Raw genomic sequence first — 23,456 nt, 5'->3', positions numbered from 1 at the left:
TGCCATTTAGCGATTGGTTAACAAAAGGTACTGGATTGACATATTTTGAAAGTTTAGGTACTACATTGTTGCGTTTTAAAGTTTAGGGACCAAAATGACACTATGCCCAAAGTACAAAATTTCCCAAAATTTAACTTGTTTAGCTTAATAATATATCATTTAATATTTACATTTCAATATAATTGATCTTTATTAATAATTACAATTTAATGTAAATATATCTAATATGTATTAATTTATAATTAATTGAAATGGATATAGATATGTATAAATTTAATGAATTTTAAGCAATTTAATGGAGTAATGGAGAGAATAAAGAATTAATGGCATTGAGTGAAGAGAGTTATTGGCAAAATTAATAAATAAATATAATTAAAAGAGTTAATGGAAAAGAGGAGAGAGAATTAATGATGAATTAAAAGTCTTAAAGATAATTGATGACTTGAATTATTTTGTTCAATTTTAAAATAAAAAATTAAAAATTACAAAAATAGATAATTGCTTTTAAGAAAAAAATGCCAGCATAGCACATTCCAACATATAGATTAAGGTGTGGCCACCATACATCCATCCATGCCCGTGATTTCACGGTTTTAGCCAATGGCGTAGCGGATTTCTTCTGTTCTCGATCTTTTACCAAAAAAGAATTCTAATCTATGCGATCCTCAAAATAATAGATTCCAATCCAATGATATATGGGTGTCCCATTCTGGCCTCTGTTTCTCTCTCCACAAAATATGGAAAAAAATCAGAAAAGACAAAAGTTTGTCTGTCGACTACATCCCACAACTGCCTCCTCAGTTCCTCACCTCTTAAGTTCGACTGGAATCTCTTTTTCTTCTTTATTCTTTGTTGGTAAACCGCCAATTCATTTGAAATAAAAACAGAAGTCAAACACCATTCTTTCAGGTATTATACTCTTATCATTTTCGTATTTTCTTGGTTCATTTCCGTCATTTAGTTCCTTTTTTTTTACATTTTTTCTGATGAGCGGTGAAGATGTTGAATTACGAAGCTCTTTTGAAGATTGTGTTTATTCATATTCGTTCTGTTTGTGGATTTGACATTCTCGTTGTACACCAATTCGTTTTTCTAATTTCCATGTGCTTCGAAATAGATTATTAGTTGAGAAGTTCTGGGTTTCTAATATATTTTCATTTGAGATGATTTTTGTTCCTTTTTAATGTTGCTGGGTGTAGTGGAGAATTTAGGTACAGATTGATTGACAAGAAAAGGAAAAAATATATTTCTGTTTCATATACTAGTTTCTCTTCTGGTTTGAGTTTCTCGGTAAACTTGTTTGTTTGAATGAAATGAATTATTTGAGTGGCTTGATTTTAGTTCACCTTTTTTCATCTCGAAATTTGATTCGAGTAGTAAGAAATCTGTCAAATGAGCTTATATTTACGTTCGAAATGAAATAATTCATGGTATTGGAATCAGCACTAGGCATGCTGTCAATATTTGGAAAACAAATGGAAAATGGTATACTTGTTGACATTGGCGTCCAGGGGAAGGATGGTGACTAGAGCTACCAGTGCGTGATTTTGATTAGGTTTATATTTGAAGTGGTGATGCGTTTCCCTTCTAAAGGTTTTTCTCAATTCATTTGAATATTTTGTAACCTGGCTTACTTCATGCTGATTCAGAGCACGGTGAATTATGGTCATGGAATCTGTTTGTTGAGTTTTGATTGCATTATCCATGCCAAACGATTCAGGACAAGAAAGAAGGAATTTCCCTTTGATTTTTTTCAAATTAATAAGTTAAATTCCAATATAATTAAATTATTTAAAGAGAAAGTGGATAGGATATGATTAGGGTTTTGAAGCAACACCTGTCAGTTTCTCCCTTTGAAGATTGAAGATAGAGGCCTTTTACTGTTGATGGTTAGAACGCATATATTTCATGATCTAAAATGGAGGCATCACATGCAAGTGGTAATAAAAGCATTTATTAGTACTTGTCTCTAGTTTAGATGAACTTAACACACACTAATCCCTATTTCCTTTGTATGCACTCAAGTGCTAAAAGAAGATGATATGACTTCTAAATCCCCCTTATAGTATGCATTCAATCTCATTTCATTGAAGGAATCATTTATTGATTTTTATTTGTATGACTTGAGTATGGTAGTTCATCCTCAAACTCATCTTGTAGATATAAGAATGAAATTGGAATTGTTCATGACTTTCCTTGTTGAAAGCACATTATCCAACAGGTTGGTAATTGGGATGATCAATAATTTGCCTTTACTGTACTTTAGAAGTAGTCAATATAATCATTAAGAAGAGCCTCTTCTTTATAGAAAAATGTTTCACTATTTGTTTCTATTGAGGGCATGAATATTTTTTGGTAATTTTCTTTATAGAGAGGCCTTAGGGACCATGAGGTGTTTGAGGTTGTTTCACTCCTAGGTAGAGTCCAGGTAGGCCTACCTGCTTCACCATATCCATAAGGATCATTCACTGGGCAAAACTTTTTCCTTGTTTTCCATGGATGACTTCCTTTTGGTGTGGAATGTGGTGGCAAATGCTACATCTAGAAATGAGGAATGTGTCTATTTGGATGGCTTAGCACAAAGTCTAATGAAGCTAATTTTGATAAGTGAATTGCAATCTAGGAAAACTAGGTACTTTTGGTATGTATGGTTCCTTTTGGAGATCATAAGGATGACTTTCTAGTACTGTTCTCAGGCCTGATTGGTATTGCAATGTTTTGAAAATCGTAATCATATTGTAATTTGTAGAGAAAGTTGAATTGTGAATTGTATTGTAAATCATAAGATTAGATCTATTTTTTACAAGCTTGTCAAAAAATTAAATATAGATATACTAAAAGCAGTGTTTTAAAAGACATGGGAGGTGTACACCTGGAGGCACACCTCCAAGCAAGGTGCCCCTAAAATACCCTGAGGCGTATGCTAGAGGCACTGATGTCTTTGAGGCATATGCCTCAGGTCCATGAGGCACACACCTCATACGCTTTTTGCATGAGGCATGCTAGAGGCATATGCTTCATGCACCTCATGCCTCATACAAAGAAGGCAGAAAGAAAGAAAAAAAAGGAAAAGGAAAGGAATGGAAAGGAAAGGGAGCGAAAAGAAAGAAAGAAAGGAAAGAAAGGAAAGAAAGAAAAAAAGAGAAAAGAAAGAAAAGAAAAGAAAAGGGAAGGGGAGGAAAGAGAAAGGCAAGAAATTTTAGGCTGATGGCTCTATCCCTAGACCCCCTTGGTTGGAGTCTTCACCCCCTAAACCCCCCAACACCTTTTTAATGCAGCCCAATTTAGTTTTTTTGTGCCAAGGGGATCTTGCTCCACTCTAGCTTGCTTGCTTGTCTCTGCTTAGACAAGGCCTCCCCTTTCAACTAGTGTTATGCATCTTCATTCTTTTTAATACAAGACATCTTTCATAAAAGAAACAAAAAGAAAAGAGACCCTCTTTCTTCTTCCTCCTCATCCCCGTCTTGTTAAGGAGGGCTATGCCTCCTTGTGCTCAGGAGGCTTATGCCTCTTACATTCTGAACTATGCCTCATGCCTCCAGGAGGTGAAATGCCTCGTGTTATGCCTCTGTGTTTTAAAACATTGATTACAAGGCTAAATATGTTTGGGAAAATGATTTTACCCTATTTTTAATCCATACCTATTATATATGTACTTAAAATAGTAGAATTTACCATTTGTACAATAGAAGCCTAAGATAATATAATCAAGTTTGACTTCAAAGTTAAGTTATCCACATACAATGGCTCTTTAACCTACGTATGATGTAAAATAAACAATGTCTAATTGATCAAAGAAAAAAAAACTCAATGTCTAGTCTTAAATAATGCAAGTAAATCATTTTCTAGTAAGGGGTTTAAAACATCAACTAAACTAAATATAAACTAAAAAGAATAAAAAGGACAATGTAGAAAAGTAATTCCTAATTTAATTTATTTGAATTGTAGGAATTGTATAAATTGTAAGATTCAAACAAGAATTGTAAGATTTTTGCAGAAAAGGATTTGGACATAAGATTCAAATCAAAACCCTTTGTAAGATTTCAACAACATTCTGCAAACTAAATCAATGCTAAGATATTGATCCTAAAATTGGAAGAATGCATTGAGCTACTTTCAAGGTTGGAAACTTGTAAAATTGAAGCTAATGTGGATAACTTAAGTTGGTGGAAGGAGTGTGTAGATGTGAGATTTTCTGTGATGTCTTTTTATGAAGCCATTCCTAGAGGTCAAGAAGATAATTCAGAGGTTGCTGGAATTTGGGGAAAGCCTCTGTCACCTAGAGTTGAAGCATTTGCATTGCTTGTTGTCTTAGATAGTATATTAACTTTTTATCATTTGAAAAATAGAGGCTATCAGCTCCCAAACATGTATTAATGATTAATATGTATAAAGCAAGAGGAAGACATTGGGCTCCTATTTTTTGTTTGTTTGTTTGTTTGTTTTTTATTTTTGATAATTCACCTAATTTTTGTTTGTTGCTGGACAGACTTCACCTGGGACTTCTCTTTGACATTTTCTATAAGCAGAAATTCTGTTCAGTTTATCCAAAAGATACTTCTCATTATGGCTAAGGAAAAGAGGTAGCAAGAAGGAGAAAGCTATTTGTAGTATGGTACCATTTGTAATCTGTTGGAATATTTGGAAAGAAAGAAATAGATGCATATTTGAATATAAGAGTCGTAGAAGAAGGGAACTGGTTGCTGACATCTCACATATGATTGCAGGCTGTGCACTTGTGCATCAAGAGATGAAGGATATAAAAAAAAAGGAAAATTTAGAAGATAGGTTGAGGTTATCCTCGGTCCTAGACCTAAGGTTGGGATGAGTTGTAACTGAAAGTTATATGTTTTTGTTGTTTTTCTTTGCATTGGTGAAATCCCACCACCAAGTTGGTTGTGACCTTTTCTTCACTGAAAACTTACCTTTTTTTCCCCATCATCAGTAGCTGGCTCAATTGCGGGGAGGTAGTCAAGAATCCGGAAGAAGCTGCTGAGGGGATTGTGGCTTCAGAAAGGGGTCAGAAGTCGGCGGGAATCCTGGAAGAATTTGTGGGAATTTTTAATACAATTAAAAGATTCAGAACTGAAAAGATTAGAAAAAGTTGACAGCAGATTCCAGATTCAAAGGTTTTTGTGTGACTAAAAGGAGGCTTATTTGGCATTGGGCCTAAAAAGCTCGTCAAAAAAACCAAAAGAGCAGATAGAAGGCAACTAGAAGAAGGTTTCTCAAAAAGTTGATAAGAAGACTTTGTTATTGGGAGTCCTTTGTGGGGTGGGTGATAGGGATGGGTTTTCTGTGAGTGTCGGCTGTGGTTTTAGGGTCGGCCTTTGGTCTTAGTGTTGCTATGTTGATTTTTTATGTTTTTCTTTTTCTGGTTTGTAAAAGTTTTTGTTGTAGTTTGGGTTGGTTTATTGGGGTTTGGGGCATTCTCACGTGGTGTTCCCGGGTTTGTTGTTTTCTCTTGGGTGATTGCTTATCACCTTTCTTGTATCTTCTTTTTGTTTAATAAAATTTTATTTTATCTTAAAAAAAAGATGCAAAAAAATTTCTTATGGAGTGCTAAAGATGCTGAAAAAAAGTACTATTTTGTGAAGTGGGATTCAGTGTGTAGGGACAAAAGAGATGGGGGTTTAAGGATTAGGAGAGTAAGGCTATTTAATAAGGTGCTCCTGGGAAAGTGTTTTTGGAGATTTGGTATGGAAAGAAATTCTCTTTGGAGGAAGGTGGTTTCTTTTTAGTATGGCGTGGCAGATTTTGGGTGGGATTCAAAAGAGGTGAAATCATCATATGAGGTGTGTGTGCGTGGAAAGGAATAATGAGTTTCCAGTCAGCATTCTTGAACTATGTATTCAAGGTTGGTCATAGAGCAAACATAAATTTTGGGAAGATGAATGCTCGGGCATTGATAGGTTTTGTGATTTGTGTCCAAGAATTTATAGATTGAGAAGGAAGAACATACCTATTGCCAATTGTTACGAATTAATCGAAGGAAGAGTGGTATAATGTCCAAAAGTTAGAAGGTCACTCCTTGATTGGGAGGTTGAGGAGTGCATAGGTCTATTAGCAAAGTAACAGTTGGTGGAGCTGCTAGTAGGGAGAAATGATGTGAGATGGTGGAAAGAAAGTGGGAATGGTGTATTTTCTATGAAGTCCTTTTATAAAGCTTTGGCAAGGAATCAGGTGGAGAAGCCGGATGTAAGATGTGTTTTGGGGGAATTCCATTCCCCCTAGGGTGGAGGCTTTTGCATGGTTAATTGCATTGGATAGTATCTTGTCTTGGATCACATCAAAATCGGGGGAGTTCAGTTGGTAGGGAGGTGCTACATATGTTTGACTGAAGAAGAGTATGAGATGCATTTATGTTTTGAATGACGTTTTTTGAAGTACATTTGGGGATACTTCTTTAGCCTTTTTAATCTTGATATTTAGGAGCCAAGATCACTAAAAGAAATATTTGCTTGGTGGCCTATCTTGAAAGGGAATAGGAAGAAAAAAATTGTATGGAGCTATGCTCCTTTTGCTATTTGAATCTTACCTCAATTTGACAGGGTGTCAAAGGATTCTCTTGGTAATGGATTTGGGTCATCATTAGAGTTGAAGTCATTGGGCTGATTCTGTTGTATTTAATGTCTTTTTATGTAGCGTTTTATCTTGGTGATCTTTCATCACCCCTTGGATGTATTTTTTCTTATTAATCAATGAATTTTCATTTTTATTTGTTACCAAAAAAAGATAGGCCCTACTTCAGGGCTTGGGACTGGTGAGATCACGAGAATACAATCATCTTATTGTTGTGGGAGACCCAGTCACAGTCATCAATTGAATGTTTGGTGATACCACAGGACCATAGCAGTTAAAACACCTAATCAGAGAAGTAAAATAGGGCTAATTCTACCAGGACTGTATTTTCTTGGGTCAGGACTGTACAGTATTTTCTTTTTTACTTGTTACAAAAGAAAAAAAGATATTAGCCCTACTTCAGGGCTTGTGACTTCTGAGATCACTAGAATACAGTCATTTGATTGTTGAGGGAGACCCAGTCAGTCATCAATTGAATGTTTGATGATACCACAGGCCCATGGCAGTTAAGACACCTAATCAGAGAAGTATGTAGTCGATTCTACCAGGACTATATTTTCTTGGGTCCCGAGGTCAGCTTGCTTACTAGTTGACTCTAGCCAGGTAAGGAGTTAAGAGACTGTATCTGTATTGGAGTTATACCCTTAAATAGTAGTCTACTCTGATGGGAAGGAGTAGTAACTAACGGGGGGAGTAATATTGGGCTGGCTCCATTTTTGACAAGATCCCCCCTTTCAACTAATGTTATGCATCTTTATTCTTCTTAATATAAAAGATTTTTGTTTAAAATAAAGAAAAAATGAGATCCCCCCTTCCTCTTCATCCTCCTCCTAACCCCCCTCCTCTCAAGGAGGCTTACGCCTCTTGCGTTCTGAACTACGCCTCACGCCTCTAGGTAGTGGAACACCTCGCGTCATGCCTCCGCGTTTTAAAACATTGGCTATGTGTGTTGCCTCTACTCTACAACCAATGTATGTTGATGTAGCTATGGGAACTACTTTTTGTCACTGGGGGATATCAACATTTCACTCTCAAGTTCCTCAAAACTTGAGGATGAGTTTTTGGAACCGGGGGAGAATAATGTAGGAGTTGAAGAGTCAAAATTGGTTTTTTTTTTTGAAATTTTATGTATTTCTGTATTTTTGGGCATAGGGGTATTTTTTCTCATTTTGTAATTTTTTTGTGGGGTCCAACTGTTGCAATTGAAATTTTGGATATGAAAGATTGTAGTGATAAGCAAAGTGAAGCTTCACCACAAGATAGGTAGATTAGTGATAAGTGTTCAAGAAATTAATGCTACTGATGATTTAGCAAAGAAGGTTATGGAGGGCAGTGTTTCAGATATACATTGCTTTCAAGATCCTTTTCTTGCTATATGTGTTGTATCTACTCTACGATCCATGTATGTTGATCTAGCTATGGGAACTCCTACGGGCATATCAACATTTCACCCTCAAATTCCTCAAAACTAAGGAGAGAATAATGTAGGAGTTGAAGAGTCAAAGTTGGAGTTTTTTTTTGAAATTTTATGTATTTCTGTATTTTTGGGCATAGGGGTATTTTTTTCTCATATTGCATTTTTTGTGGGGTCCATTGGTATGATCTTGTGTCAATATATAGTTTGTTTATGTTTAAAGTTTTAAAGTTATTGAACAAGTAGTATAAGACAGAGTCTTCTTTGAATTGAAATAGGATAGTGGACTTGTGTTTTTGAGTTCTATTAATATTCTTGAGTCTAGAGTCTATAAATATGTAACACAAAGATCAATGAAGTTTATTGAGTTTTTTTTGTGATTATGCTAATTGTGGCGAGTGATTTTCATACCTTAGAGTTATTCTAGGAACCCTGTAAGTGACTCTGGGTATTCTCTTTGTTGAGGAGAGTAGATTTCTTGTATTTGAGGCAGTTGGATGGCTTAGTCTTTCCTTTCTTTTTTTAAGGGCACCCCTATCCAGAATTTATCATAAACAGGGGTATTTTTGTAAACACATCTTTATTTACATTAACATAAGTAGTGGGCCGACTGCTTAAGAGGGTTAGGTCCTTCTAATCTACTCTCTAATCAGTTCAACCGGGTTCTCTTCTTTCAGCCTTTTTTTTTCTCCTTTCTCCTTCCTCTTTCTCTTGCTCCTCTGCTCTCTTCTCTTTTCTTTTTCTTTCTGGTTTGCTGCCTTTTATTACTATTCAACTGTGATTACCATGTTTTCATGATATCAGAGCAGATGAAGTGATTAGGGTTTCTTTTCTCCTTTTCTCCCTAATCGGCTTGATTTTTTTTCTTCTGAGTGTGCCACAACTATTGTTGGTGATTGGAATTGAACCCAGATAGATTTCTGGGTGATTTGTGATGGTTTATACCATCACAGCTGCTGTTAAAGGTGATTGGTGATGTGTGCGACCCTTTAGTGAACTCGAACCAAGAAGGAAACCATTATTTTATGGAAAAACTCAATCTGGACATACAAATTATGAGGTGACTGAATAGTGATGCTAAGACAAGTATTTCAAATCGTGAAGTGAAAGGTGCTGTTTTATGATCGTGAGAGTGACAAGGTTGGTATTTTTCATCCTCTATTTGCTTTCAGCAGTATTGTTGTGTCAAGATAACCTTTGGAAGTGTTTGTAGCTTTGATTGAAGTGAAGACACAATGGAGTCCAAGGAAACTGTCATGATACCTGCAAACTTTATGCTAACCACCATTAAGTTGAATGGAAGTGGAAACTATTCTGTTTTGGCCAAATCTGCATAAGTATCTCTTACAGCCAATGGGAAACTTAAGTATCTTATTGATAAGAAGCCAGGGACTGAAAATTCAAAGAACTCAGAGTGGATACATGAAGATGCACAGATTAAGATTAAGACTTGGTTGTGGAATTCTATGGAGACCAAAATTAGCAACAAACTTATTTTTTGGACACGTCTAAACAGATTTGGGATGAAGTTAAGAGGTTGTATTCAGGTAGCAATAATATCACGTGAATAAATTAGTTGTTTCAATCATTTTTTTTTGTTTACAGTATGGAGAAAGTCTCTTGAAGACTATTATTCTGATATGGTGAATCTTTGTGAAGAATTAAACATTTACCAACCTATCACTAGTGACGTTATAGTTATGGAAAAGTAGAGGAAAGAGCTATATGCTGCTAAATTTCTCTCAGGTAGTAAACCTGAATATGAATCAGTGTGAGCACAAATTCTTGGGAGTTCAAAGTTCCTGATCTGGAGGATGTGTTCTCTAGACTTCAAAGGGCTAAGTTATCTGAATCTACTCCTTTATCAGATCGAGCTGCCCTTGTTGCTTCTAGAAGTGGTGGTTAAGGTGTATTATGGTGGATGTGGCCTGTTTAGACCATATGGTAGGAGAGGTGATATTGGAGGTAGAGGTGGTTGTGGTCATGGAAGGAATACAACTACCAAATTTTGCACTAATTGTGGGTTAGACGGTCACACCATTGGATACTGTAGAGACTTGTATGGAGTTCAATTTTGTTCACATTGCCATTGTGAGGGCCATACAGTTGAGTATTGTTGTTTATTGAAGAAAACAGGGAGTTACGTAAATCAGATCACTTATCATGATGGAATGGCTAATACATCTTGACAGACTATTGCTATATATAATTAGCTAGAAGGGGAACTATAACCATCTCGAAGGAAGAATATAATAGATTGATTGCAGCAACATCTTCATTCACTACTACTCTTGCTTAAACATCAGGTACTGGCTCCACTTGCCTTCTTTCTACCACATTTCCATGGGTCATTGACTCAGGAGCTACCGACCACATGACAGGTACTCCATCTTCTTTTACCTAGTTTCGTTCTTTACTTTCTTCTACCCAACATGTTACCCTTGCCAATGAATGCACATCTCCAGTTTTTGGAATTGGAAGTATCAGTCCAACTCCACTACTTCCTTTATCATCCGTATTTTATGTTCCTTAATTTCCTTTTAATCTTATGTTTGTGAGTAAACTGACCAAGGGACTAAATTGCTCTATCACTTTTTCCCTTCCTATTGTGTGCTCAAGACCTCAAGACGAAGAAGTAGATTGATCGAGGACATGAATCCACTCATCACTACTACCTATTGGTCTCTACTACCTATAAGGTGGCTTAGGGAACATGGCTCTTCAGTTATCATCTTCCGATTTGGCACCTTGCCAGCTACACTATCAACTGGATCATCCTTCACTATAGACTTTTCGTGTTCTATTTCCTGCAATACCAGCCAACATTAGCTTCAAGTGCGATGCATGTTAGCTGAGCAAGCATCATCAGGCTACTTTTCCTCCTTGAGCTATCAGTCGTGTGTCTAGACCTTTTCAGTTAGTTCACTTAGATGTTTGGGGTCCATGTTCTATTGTGTCATATGTGGGGTTTAAATACTTTGTTACTTTTGTTGATGATTTCTCTAGAGTCACTTGGTTATTTTTGTTAAAGGAAAGATCGCAGTTATTTTCTGTATTCAAAGATTTGTTTATGGAAATAAAAACTCAGTTTGGCTTCAATATTTGTGTTGTTCAATTTGACAATGCAAAGGAATATATGTCTTCTCTCTTTACTAATATAATGAGCATGGTATTCGTCATCAAACTTCTTGTCTTAGTAGACCTAAACAAAATGATGTTGCTGAACACAAGAACCACCATTTATTAGAAGTGACTCAAACACTTCTCATCCAAATGAATGTTCCCAAAACTTACTGAAGTGATTTCTGCTTACTGCTTGCTATCTTATTAATTGGATGCCCTCATCAATTTTACATAATCAAGTCCCTCATTTTGTTTTATTCTCTAATATTCCTTTGTTTCCATTGCCTCCACAAATATTTGGATGCAAGGTTTAAAATGTCGATGTCGGTGGAAATGCCGGTCATCCAAATATAAGAAACATGTCGGAAATATCGTATGGAAATATTGTAAAAATTATAAACATGGTGGAAACATTGTAAAATATGCAAACTATAGAATGATATGTTATGAAATGACACAAGAAGCATAGGCACACCTTTTTAAGTTATTATCTTGCTCCAAATTATTAAACAAAACTAAGAAACTATGGTTATAGACAAAAGAATATGTTCTGAAATTTCCCTATAAACCTTAAGCTTTAGAACTCAGAAAATGTAAATGGTTGTAATAAATCAACCAAATAATCTACTACGGAAACAAAAACTATTATCTAACTTCATGTTTGAAATGAATATTGAGCTAGGTCAAAGTTGTAATCATGTAAGTTAGGTGGACAATAACTTGTTACTTCACATATCTACAATATTGTCTCCAACTTATGTTATAATACTATCTCTTGTACTCCACATAGTACTGGTAGTGTTCATTAGGGAATATGTCAATTCTAGTAAAATTTCATGTTGCTACCCATGGAAGTGAAAATGGAAATATGTCGTGGATACTATCTCTTGTACTCCATGTAGGTCTGGTAGTGTTCATTGGGGAAATTTCGATTCCAGTAAAATTTCGTGTTGCTACCCATGGAAATGGAAATATGTCGTGGAAATATTAGGGAAATTGGGACATTTTAAACCATGTTTGGATGTGTTTCTTTTGTTCATCTTTTTGACCATTAGCGAAGCTTGAACCTTGTGCAATTAAGTGTGCCCTCTTGGGATATTCCAAAACTAAAAAAAAAGTATAAATGCTATAGTCCATCTTTTTGTTGTCACTTTATTAGCGCAAATGTCACTTTTCATGAATTCACTCCATTTTTTCCTTCCAATGGTCATTCTCAATCTTCTATCTGTTGTATTCCTCTTCCTGTTCCTCTTTGTAATTCTTCTCCACAGATTTCTCACTCTACACTTCCCAAGCCACCTCTTCAGTAGGTTTACAAGAAGAGGCCGCTGGCTCAAGCTTCTATATTGCTTGCCTTGCTGTCTACAGGTCATGGTGGTCCTCCTACCACATCCGTTACCACAAAGAGTCCTCCCATTATTGAGCCACATTTGGATTTGGATGTTCTCATTGCTCTCCGGAAGGGTAAACATTCATGTTGTCATTTCTTTAGTTGCTATTAACCATTGGCCTCTATTTCAGTTTGATGTTAAAAATGCTTTTCTACATGCTGATTTGGTGGAAGAAGTTTACATGGAGCAACCACTTGGGTTTGTTGCTTAGGGGGAGTATTAGGGAATGGTGTGTAGGTTGAAGGAGGCCTTATATGGCCTTAAACAGTCACTTCATGCTTGGTTTGGGAAATTTAGTAAGGTAGTTGTTGAATTTGGTCTCTTTAGGTGTTGGTCTGACTATTTTGTGTTTTGCATGACCTCTAATGGTGGTATTATTGTTTTTGTTATGTAGATGATATTGTGATTATAGGAAGTGATTCACAAGGCATCAGTAAAATGAAACTGTTTCTACAAGAGAAATTTCATACTAAAGACCTAGGTAAACAAAGTTATTTTCTTGGAATAGAAATTATGAGATTTGCCACAGAAATTTCATTGTCACAACGCAAGTATACATTGGATTTACTTGAGGAGATAGGTATGTTGGGGTGGATTTGAGCCGAGCCGAGCCAAATACCTGGCTATTTGAGCTCGGCTCGAGCTCAAATTCAGCTTGAGCCAAAAGCTTGTAAGTTCGAGCTCAACTTGGCTCGGATTGGCTCAAGCTCAATTGTGAGCCAAATGTTCTATAAAAATAAAAAAAATTATACATATAAAAATTATTTTTATTTGAAATACAAAAATTGTTTTTATTTGAAATATAAAAATTAATTATTATAAAAATTAGTTATTAGTATATATATAAATATTATATATAATATTTTTTATATGCATAATATATGTATGTAGGCTTGAAGCACGAGTCGAGCTTTATTGGGCTTGAGCTTGGCTTGAAGCTCGGTTTAGACCGAGCCTAATCGAGATTTTCATGAGCTGAGCTCAAATAGCTCGTGAAAAGCTCGACTCGTGGCCACCCCTATTGGGGTGTAAACCAGTGGCTACACCAATATAGGAGACTGGTTGGGAAGCTGAATTATTTGACCATTACTTGTCCAAATATTTGTTTTGCTGTTGGGATGGTAAGACAATTCATGAGCTCTCCTCATATTCCTCACCTTGAAGCAATGTTTAGAATCATAAGATATCTCAAGGGTTCACCTGGTATGGGAATTTCTTATAGAGATAATGGTCACTTGATTGCATTAAGCTTCACAGGTGTAGATTGGGCTGGATCACCGATTGATAGGAGATCAATAGTAGGATATTGTACTTTCCTAGGTGGAAACTTAACCTCCTAGAAAAGCAAGAAACAAAATGTTGTTGTGAAGTCAAGTGCTAAAGTTGAGTATAGGGCTATGAGTCAAGCAACTGGAGAGTTGGTGTGGCTTAAAAGTCTTCTTCATGAAATTGGAATACTTGTTAAACTGCCCATGCATTTACATTGTGATAATTAAGCAACAATCCATATTGCCTCAAACCTTGTTTTTCATGAGAGGACAAAGCATATAGAGGTGGATTCTCATTTTGTTAGAGAGAAGGTTCAAAGTATTGGCCGATACGCATTGTTTCGGGAGCTCCCCGATACGCCCCTATAGAGGGTGTATCGGGGTTCTTAGCGGTTCAGGGGGTGGAGCCTTAAACCGGACCCCCTAAACCAGTTTTGAAAAAAAATTAAAAAAAAGTTAAAAAAACACTATCAATTACGCCCCTACCGGCGTATCAGGCATATCGATATTTAGAACCTTGGTTCAAAGTGGTGATATAAACGCCCCTTTTATGAAAACTGGAGACCAGTTGGCTGATTTGTGGACTAAAGCTTTACATCAACCTTAGATTGATTTCATTACTAGCAAGGGTCTATATGACATATACACATACCAGCTTGAAGGGGAGTGTTGAGGAGAGTAGATTTCTTGTATTTGGGGCAGTAGGATGGCTTAGTCTTTCCTTTCTTTTATTAAGGGAGATGTAAATCAGTCCTCAAATATTAGGTGTAAATTTGAAGATTAGAAGAAAAAAAGGAAGAAGAGAAGTAAGAGCAACAACACAAGAGAAGAAGATGGCGAAAAGAGAAGGAAGAAGATGAAGACTCGAATTATCTTCCCTTTTTCCTCTAATCCTTTTTTTATTAAGCATTAATGTTGGAGTAATGACAAGTATGCCCTTAAGTGGGCGGCCAGCTAGGCAGTAACATAAAGAGATTAAACAAAAAGAAATAACAGGCCCTAAGAGAGGCCCATTAGCCAACAAGAAAAGAAAAGATATTACAAGAGGAGATACTAGGACCCATTCGGCCCAGTCTCTTTACACTCTCCCTCAAGCTGAGCATAGATGTCAATCATGCCTAATTTGCTTATATAGTGTCATTTCCCCTCTTGGAACTCCCTTGGTCAAGATATCAGTCAATTGTTCGTCTGGTGTGATGAATGGCAAACAAACTTCTCCTGAGGAAACTCTTTCCCTTATAAAATGTCTATCAACCTCAATGTGTTTAGTTCTGTCATGTTGAACAGGATTATGTGCAATGTTGATAGCAGCTTGGTTGTCACAGTAGAGCATCATTGGCTTCTCGTAGTCAACCTCCAATTCTTCTAAAAGGGATCGTAGCCAAAGTAATTTTGACACACCATGTGCCATTGCCCTGTATTCTGCTTCAGCTGAGGATCTAGCAACTACAAACTGTTTCTTACTCCTCCATGACACAATGTTCCCAACAACCAGAGCACAATAACCTGAGGTGGATCTCCTATCATCAATACATCCTGCCCAATCAGCATCAGTGAAAGTTTCTAGCTTCATGTGTCCATGTTTGGCAAATAAAATACCTTTCCCTGGAGTACCTTTCAAGTAACACAAAACCCTTTCTGCAACAGCTAAATGAGTATCTCTGGGAGAATGCATAAATTGACTAATAACACTTACTGCATAGGAAATATCTGGCTGAGTCATGCAAAGATATAACAACTTCCCAAGCAGTCTCGAAACACCCCCTTATTAGATAAAAGCTCATCATCTGTAGTAGAAAGCTTATGATTGGGATCAATAGGAGTGGAGATTGGTTTAGATCCAAGTTTACCAGTTTCAGCAAGGAGTTCAAGGACATAATTACGTTGAGAAATGAAGATACCATCCTTAGATCTAGCAACTTTAATGCCCAAAAAATACCGAAGATCTCCCAAATCCTTGATCTCAAATTCAGAGTTGAGAAATCTTTTTAGTTTACTGACCTCTTGAGTGTCATTGCCCGTGACCACAATATCATCAACATAAACTATCAAGAAGGTCACCAGAGATCCATTTCTCTTCAAGAACAGGGTATGATCAGATTGTGTTTGTGTGTAGCCAAAGGAGACAAGAGCAGTCCTGAACCTCTCAAACCAAGCCCGAGGAGACTGTTTGAGACCGTAAATAGATTTCTGTAGTTTACACACCTTGCCTTGCATTTCCTTCCCATACACCTTGGAGGCAAAGACATATAAACCTCTTCATGTAGGTCTCCATTCAAGAAGGCATTTTTAACATCAAACTGGTGTAGGGGCCAGTAAAAAATAGCGGCTAGAGATAACAAAACCCTGACTGAGGTCATCTTAGCTACAAGAGCAAATGTCTCAAGATAATCAATACCATACATTTGAGTATAGTCCTTAGCAACCAGCCTAGCCTTAAACCTCTCAATAGAGCCATCAGAGTGATATTTAATGGTAAACACCCATTTAAAACCCACTGGTTCCTTCCCTTCAGGCAAGTCAACAATATCCCAGGTATGGTTCTTATGCAGAGCATCCAGTTCAGCCATCATAACATCCCTCCATTCAGGTTGAGATAAGGCTTCCGGTATGGACTTGGGTATCACATGGGAAGAAACAGAAGCAAGAAAAGAGTAGTAGGAAGGAGAAAGAAAGCTGTAAGACAAGTGTTTGGAGATACAATGGGCTGTACACTTCCGCTTGCCCTTGCAGAGAGCAATAGGAAGGTCAAGGTCTGGGAAAGCTGTAGATGGGTCAGAAGAAGGCTGATCTGTTACCTCAGTAATGATGGAAGGAGCAAGAGGCTCTTCTGTAGGAGTGGAAACAACCTGCCCATGTCTGAATCTATGCCTTTGGTACCACCTTTGGAGAACAGGAGGAGGAATTATAGGAGAATGAGGTGGAGGAGGAGGAATAGGAATATCGGAGGTAGGTCCAGTGGGAGAAGTAGACACCTCGTGATAGGACTCAAGAGGAATGGGAAGAGGAACAACTGGAGACATAGCAAAGGGCTCTTTAGATTTCTCCCCCTCAGGAGAGATGCTAAAGAAAGGAGTCAACTTAGCAAATGTGACATCCCAAGATACAAAGCGGGTGCCACTAACTGGATCAAAACAATAATATCCCTTCTGTGTGGAAGCATATCCCAAAAAAACACATTTACGAGCCTTAGGTTCAAAATTGTGCCTTTGATGACTGTGAACATTCACATAGCAAGTGCACCCAAAAACACAAAGAGGAAGAGAAAAAATATCCTCATCCGGAAAGAGTAAGCTAAAGGGGATTTTGAAGTTAAGGACCCGGGAGGGCATACGATTGATAAAAAAAGTAGCAGTAAGAACAACATCTCCCCAAAATTTTATAGGAACATGGGATGCAAACAGGAGGGATCTAGCAACTTCAACCACATGTCTGTTCTTCCTTTCCACCACCTCGTTCTGTTGTGGAGTGTAGGAACAAGAACTTTGATGAATAACCCCAAAAGTTTCAAGATAGGCGGAGAGGGTTTTCTCAAAATACTCCTTAGCATTATCAGAATGGAATATTTTGATCCGAGTGTTAAACTTGGTGAGGATGAGTTCATGAAATTTTTGCACAATAGCTGGTACTTCATCCCTGGATTTCATGAGATAAATCCAAGTGTAACGAGAGTAGTCATCAATAAAAAGGATAAAGTACCTATAACCCCCCATAGTTGGCAAATGATATGGCCCCCACACGTCAAAGTGAACAATATGAAAAGGAAAGAGATCTTTTATTGCTTACTGAATAAGAATGTTTACAATGTTTTGCCAGTTCAGACGACTCACAATGAAGACTCGATAAAGGCACTCCCTTAAACATATCTGGAAACAAATGACTCAAAGCAAAAAATGACAAATGACCAAATCGAAAGTGACATAACAAGACTTTTTTAACAGACTGACAAAACTGACTCTAAGGCAACTCCATGAGGTGGTTCCAAGGCTCGATCCGGTGTGTCCAACAAGTATATTCCATTCGCCTTATGGCCACTCCCAATCATCCTCTGAGATTGCAGGTCCTGAAAAACACAATGAGTGGGAAAAAAGGTTATGCTGCAATTCATAGATTTAGTTAAGTTGCTAACAAATAAAAGGTTTGTGTTAAGTTTAGGGACATGAATGACAGAGGATAAATAAAGGGTGTCAGAGGTCTTTATATCTCCTTTACCAGAGGTGGGAGCAATAGACCCATTAGCAAGGGATATTTTCTCTTTGCCAAAGAGAAGGTGGTATGAGCAGAAGAGATTAGACAGGCTGGTCATATGGTCTGATGCACCGGAATCAATAATCCAAGGGATTTTATGATTACCTGAAACTGAAGCATGATTTGCAGAAGCACGAATACCTGAGTGAGCAAATGCAAATGAAGATGATGTGTTGTTGCTGCCAAGTGATTTAGTAGCCTCCCATACTTTTCAAAATCCGCCTTCATTGCTGCCAACTGCTCAATGGTTGATTTTTCTTCACTCTCCTTATTTCCTCCTTCAGGTAATGTAGCAACATTAGCTGTCTTAGGCTTTCCTACCTAATTGCCCTTCTTAGAGTTGTTGTTATTCTTAAACCTATCAGGAAGAAGCTCAGGGTGAAGCTTCCAACAAGTGTCCTTTGTATGCCTCGGTTTCTTGCAATATTCACATATCTGCTCCTTTTTCTCAGTAGGACCCTTTGGCTTTATTCTAGCATGTGCAAAGTGTTCTGTAGGTGGACCCTGCAATTGAACCTGCCGCCTACTCTCCTCACTGCTTATCATAGCATATGCCTGGGTAAGAGTAACCTCATGTCTGGCCAGGATATTTTGCCTAAGGATGTCAAACTCAGGGTTGAGTTCAGTGAGAAATTCAAACACCCTATTTCTCTCCACCAACTTCCTATACATTTTAGCATCATTCTTACTCTCCCATACAACTATCTCCATAACATCAATTTTTTTCCATAGGGATTTCAGTATAGAGTAGTAGATTGCTACACTCTTCTCCCCCTGTCTTAGGTTCTTCACATCATTTTTCAACTTATAGACTCTGGTTACATTCAACTTTTGTGAATAGGTCTCAAGAACACTGTCCCATATCTCCTTAGTCGAAGACATTCAGAGATAATTTTGACTTATATGAGGTTGCATAGAATTGACCAACCATCCTATGACAGTATAGTTTTCTTGCATCCATTTCTCAAATTCAAGGTCTATCTCTTCGGGTTTCACTTTACTACCTGTGAGATACCCGAGTTTTCCTCTACTACAGACATAAATTCTTATAGATTGTGCCGAAGCAATATAATTTGTCCCATCTAGCTTGATTGTGGTCACACCAGTCAAAACAGAATCTACCGAGCCAAGGCCGGAAACCAGCACTTGCTTGAACTCACTTCTGTATGGCACCATTAATCAAACGAAAATCAAAGAACCAGATTCTTGTCTATATAAACTTACTTGAAGTCAAACTAGAACTCAGATACTTGAAAACTAGGGTTTTACTCTGTTCAGCTATTGGGGAGGAAGAGAGAAGATGCAACTGCTCCACCAGAACTTCCCAATCTCTTCCAATCCTGAACTGCCCTCCTTTAGTAGTCACAAGACACCTCCCAAGCATAGACGCCACACCCAAAGCTTCACCTTTACCTGTACCTTCAAAAATCTCTAATCGGCTAGGGTTTTGGGCAGCAACAGAACAGCACCGCTTCTTGGCAATATCCAACCATATTTAAATCTCCAAATCCTCTACCAACTAGGCTAGAGATCCTTTGAACTATAGAGAATCTATCTCTCCATACACTCTCTTAATCTAAGGGTGTATGGGAAGACAAAGAAGAAAAAAAAGGAAGAAATAGACCTGCTCTGATACTAAGACGTAAATCTGTCGTCAAATATTAGGTGTAAATTTGAAGATTAGAAGAAAAAAAGGAAGAAGAGAAGTAAGAGCAGCAGCACAAGAGAAGAAGATGGCGAACAGAGAAGGAAGAAGAAGATTCGAATTATCTTCCCTTTCTCCTCTAATCCTTTTTTTTATTAAGCATTAATGTTGGAGTAATGACAAGTATGCCCTTAAGTGGGCGGCCAGCTAGGCAGTAACATAAAGAGATTAAACAAAAAGAAATAACAGGCCCATTAGCTAACAAGAAAAGAAAAGATATTACAAGAGGAGATACTAGGACCCATTCGGCCCAGTCTCTTTACAAAGGGTACTCCTGTCTAGAAGTTATCATAAACAAGAGTATTTTTGTAAACACATCTTTATTTCCATTAATATAAGTAGTGAGCTGACTGGTTAAGAGGGTTAGATCCATCTAATCTACTCTCTAATCAGTTTGACTCGATTCTCTTCTCTCAGCCCTTTTTTCTCCTTTCTCCTTCCTCTTTCTCTTCCTTCTCTGATCTCTTCTCTTTTCTTTTCTTTCTGGTTTGCTGCCTTTTATTACTGTTTGACTGTGATTACCATGCTTATACCTTCAAGAAGCTATTATTAGCCATCAATGGCCATAATTTTCTGACCAAAGAATACCATTCAACATTCTCTAGGGACCGGAATTTAGCTGGTCCTACATCTCTTTTTTGAGTATTTTACTGTAATGTCTGTCACATTTTATTTGGAGTTTTATCATTATCTAGATGGTGTCACATCAGTTGTCTACTTGGATGTTTTGAAATTACTGGTCATCAATGAATGCTTGAGCCTTGTCTGAGTGCAGGCTTTGTTTTGAGATGCTAGAGAGCAGGGTCTGAAGGTGCGCATTCCTTAATCATGGGGTTTATATCTTTCTTGTGTTTTCTGCACATGCCAGGTGTTGTCTTACATGTACAATGAAAATTTATCTTGATGTTCCTTTGTCATAGAAACCGCTGTTAGTTTTGCTTGATTTGCATGTTATTCATTGCAATATCTTGTTTCCTGCACAACTGTTCAATATTATTAAATAGTTAATGATGCCATTGGATGACACAGGGCCAAAACCTCTGGTTCCACTGGATTGATAGAGGCCAGACTCTTTTTAGTAGGCCTTGTACATTCTTCAAAAGGTGCAGCATCAGTGGAGTGAGCACAGGAGCTTTATGGGCACAACATTTGTGTTGATGTAAAAGAATCCTTGGTCATCAGATCTCTCTCTTCCTCTCCATCCATGAATTTATCTGTATTCCCATGTTCTCTTTCACATGCATCTTCTGCATCTTTACTTCCAGCCATTGTCTGTTCTTTCAGACCAATATCCTTATCCACTGCAAGAAAACCCACCTCTGCAATAATCTCTGCAAGAGACAGAATCATAGATTTTGGAAAATACAAAGGGAAGATGCTGGGAACTCTCCCTTCAAAGTACCTCAAGTGGATCTCTAAAAATCTCAGAGCTCGTGATTTTGAAGAATGGGCAAAGCTTGCAGATGAAGTTTTACAAGACCCAGTTTACAGAGATAGGTTAGAATGGGAATATGCAGATAAAATCCTAAATGGTGATGATTCAAGGGCTTCAAGAACAGAGAGTCCTGTTTCAGATCTTCTAGAAATTAGTGAGAGTTTTGGTTGGAATAATGAAGACAAGGTTGCATGGAGTAGAATCAACTTTGAACTTCTTGGAACTTCAAAAGGTGGTCGGATACCGAGAAATAGAATTAAAAAGGATGAAGAGCTTAGTGGTTCCATGAAAACAAGACTTCAGGTTTCCCAAGTTGAAGGGAGGGTTCCTTTGAAAAAGGACTTGGGATTGGAAAGGGAGAAGAAATATAAAGTTAGTTTTCTGAGTACAGATTCAAGGGATCCTAAGATTGAACAAATGTGCACTTTTGGGAAGGATTTGGGTCTGAAAAATGAGAAAAAATCAAGTTCTCTAATAACAAGTTCTAGTTTTTTAATGACTAAAGAGACAGGTGTTCCTTCGAAGAGTAATCTAAATTTCCAAGAAGGAAAGTTGGGACTTCCGAATAAGCAGTCTGTGGTTCCTGATGTTGCAGTGGAGAGGAAGGTAGGTTTTCTGAGGAAAGGTTTTAGGGTTTCTTTTGCTGCAGAAGGGGAGGCTTTTGAAGAGGAGAGTAATGTTACAATGAGACGGGAAGAGAGGAGAGAAAGACAAAGACTGAAGAGAAGTCTTCAATTGAACAAATTGAGAACAGAAATTAGGGGAAAAGATAAAGATAGAGCGAATGATGATGATAGCAAGATCGTATTTCAATCTAATAAAGATCAAGCTGAGGATAAGATGGTGGTGAACCGTAGTCCTTTCCCTGGACGTGAAGCCCTTCTGAAAAAAGTTCTCAGTAATAGAAGAGGTTTATAATCCTCTTTGCTTAACCATGCACTAGCAGAATGCTCGGGCAGGAGTGCAGGCTGCATATCACCAGATAATGAATCTGTTGTTTAACAAGTAATGTTGAAGATATATGATAATTTACCAAGGCAACTTTGTTCTAAACTAATACATTTGGAATGAGATCACATGTTTTGACTTAATTTGGACCTTAACATCTTGTAAGATATGCAGTCCTGTAAGAGATCTTGATTCAATTAAAGGTGCTGACCTGAGAGTTTCTTGTTTCAGGGTTTGGGGCCAACCGGTTAGAATATTGGGTCAATATTATATTTATTATGAGTTCGCACTCAACCAGATTTTAAAACAAAAAGAAAAAGAAAGTATGCGCAACTGAAAACACCATCCAATGAAACATAATTTAATTGAATAACTAAGGCTGAGTTTGGATAAGCTTTCAGATTTGTGCTTTTTTGGGGCTTAAGTGTTTTGGCTTTAGATTATTATGTCTTTAAAAGTTACTCTTGCTGAATGCTCAAAACACGATTTGGCTCGTTTTTGTTTCCTACAGTCCAAGGCTCAGAAAACAAAAGCTTATCCAGTAAATCTCTTTGATATATTGGCTAAACACCACTAGTGTCTTCTTTTTCTAGACTTGTTTTGGACAACTGCTTTAGCCTCCCATAAACTTTGATCTCTGCAAAAACCTCCTTCATATTTGGGGTAAATCATATATATTGACCCCTTCTGTTAGGAACCTAACAGAAATTGATGATTTCATGCTTTGAAATGTTTGAGAATGCACCCAGAAGGTATATTTAAGTCTATTTGAAAATCCTAGGGCATATTTAAGTCAATTTATGAAAACTGAAGGTATGATTAAGTCTTTTAACCTAAACAAAACAAGTCTCCCGTTATCTCGCCTGGTCCTCTGGTGAGGAGATTTGATCAACCGTAGGTATATATGTTTGAGGGTAGACCAGGAACCTTAGTGATTGAATCCTTTGTCGTATATGTGCTTGATAGGAACACCAAGGATAAGACATGCTATTTTGTTGAGGCCCTGATCAAGTGCAATCTCAAGTCATTGGCAAACGTCTTTGAGCGGCTAGTGGTGCAGTACCTGATTGAACCCATTGATCAAATCTGAGTAAATGGTGATTGGGTGAAATTGGTTGAAGGCTCTTTAAGGGTAAAAGGTTCAGCCATGGTCAAACTGGAGGTTGAACCGTGTGTTTGTGTATGTGTTGTCTTACAATGTTGGAATGGGATACATAAAAAAGCTAATTCCTTAAAATTTAAAGCAGGCAACTAGGGATTAACCTCTTCGCTTACATTTTCTTTAAAATACATGTGATTATGTGAATTAAAGCAATATACACTAAGGAACATAAAAGCTCAG

At 37.3% G+C, this 23,456-nt stretch overlaps 1 protein-coding gene across 7 annotated transcripts; it reads left to right on the top strand.

Annotated features, from left to right (window-relative positions):
- Positions 1 to 750: 750 nt before the first annotated feature.
- Positions 751 to 22,344, top strand: LOC104599168 (golgin family A protein). Of its 7 annotated transcripts, none has more exons than XM_088898872.1 (4): positions 756 to 909; positions 1,444 to 1,593; positions 20,761 to 20,890; positions 21,016 to 22,344. In XM_088898872.1, exons 3-4 carry the CDS (start codon positions 20,868 to 20,870, stop codon positions 22,082 to 22,084), a joined length of 1,092 nt encoding a protein of 363 aa, XP_088754998.1. In that variant the 5' UTR covers positions 756 to 909; positions 1,444 to 1,593; positions 20,761 to 20,867; the 3' UTR covers positions 22,085 to 22,344. The 7 variants fall into 7 exon arrangements, with proteins under 7 accessions (XP_010259891.1, XP_088754998.1, XP_088754999.1 ...); XM_088898873.1 differs by lacking the exon at positions 1,444 to 1,593 and adding an exon at positions 4,490 to 4,583 and having other exon boundaries at positions 762 to 909; XM_088898870.1 differs by lacking the exon at positions 1,444 to 1,593 and adding an exon at positions 20,507 to 20,542 and having other exon boundaries at positions 764 to 909.
- The last annotated feature ends 1,112 nt before the right edge of the window (positions 22,345 to 23,456 follow it).

This window comes from Nelumbo nucifera, chromosome 2 (assembly GCF_055504915.1).
Source record: "Nelumbo nucifera cultivar China Antique chromosome 2, China Antique-T2T, whole genome shotgun sequence".
In the NCBI taxonomy this organism is placed as follows: Eukaryota; Viridiplantae; Streptophyta; class Magnoliopsida; order Proteales; family Nelumbonaceae; genus Nelumbo; species Nelumbo nucifera.
This window is presented reverse-complemented; position numbering and strand designations above follow the sequence as displayed.

Coding starts and splice junctions, on each gene's coding strand:
- LOC104599168 (XM_010261584.3), top strand. CDS start 20,936: ATGAATTTATCTGTATTCCCATGTTCTCTTTCACATGCATCTTCTGCA.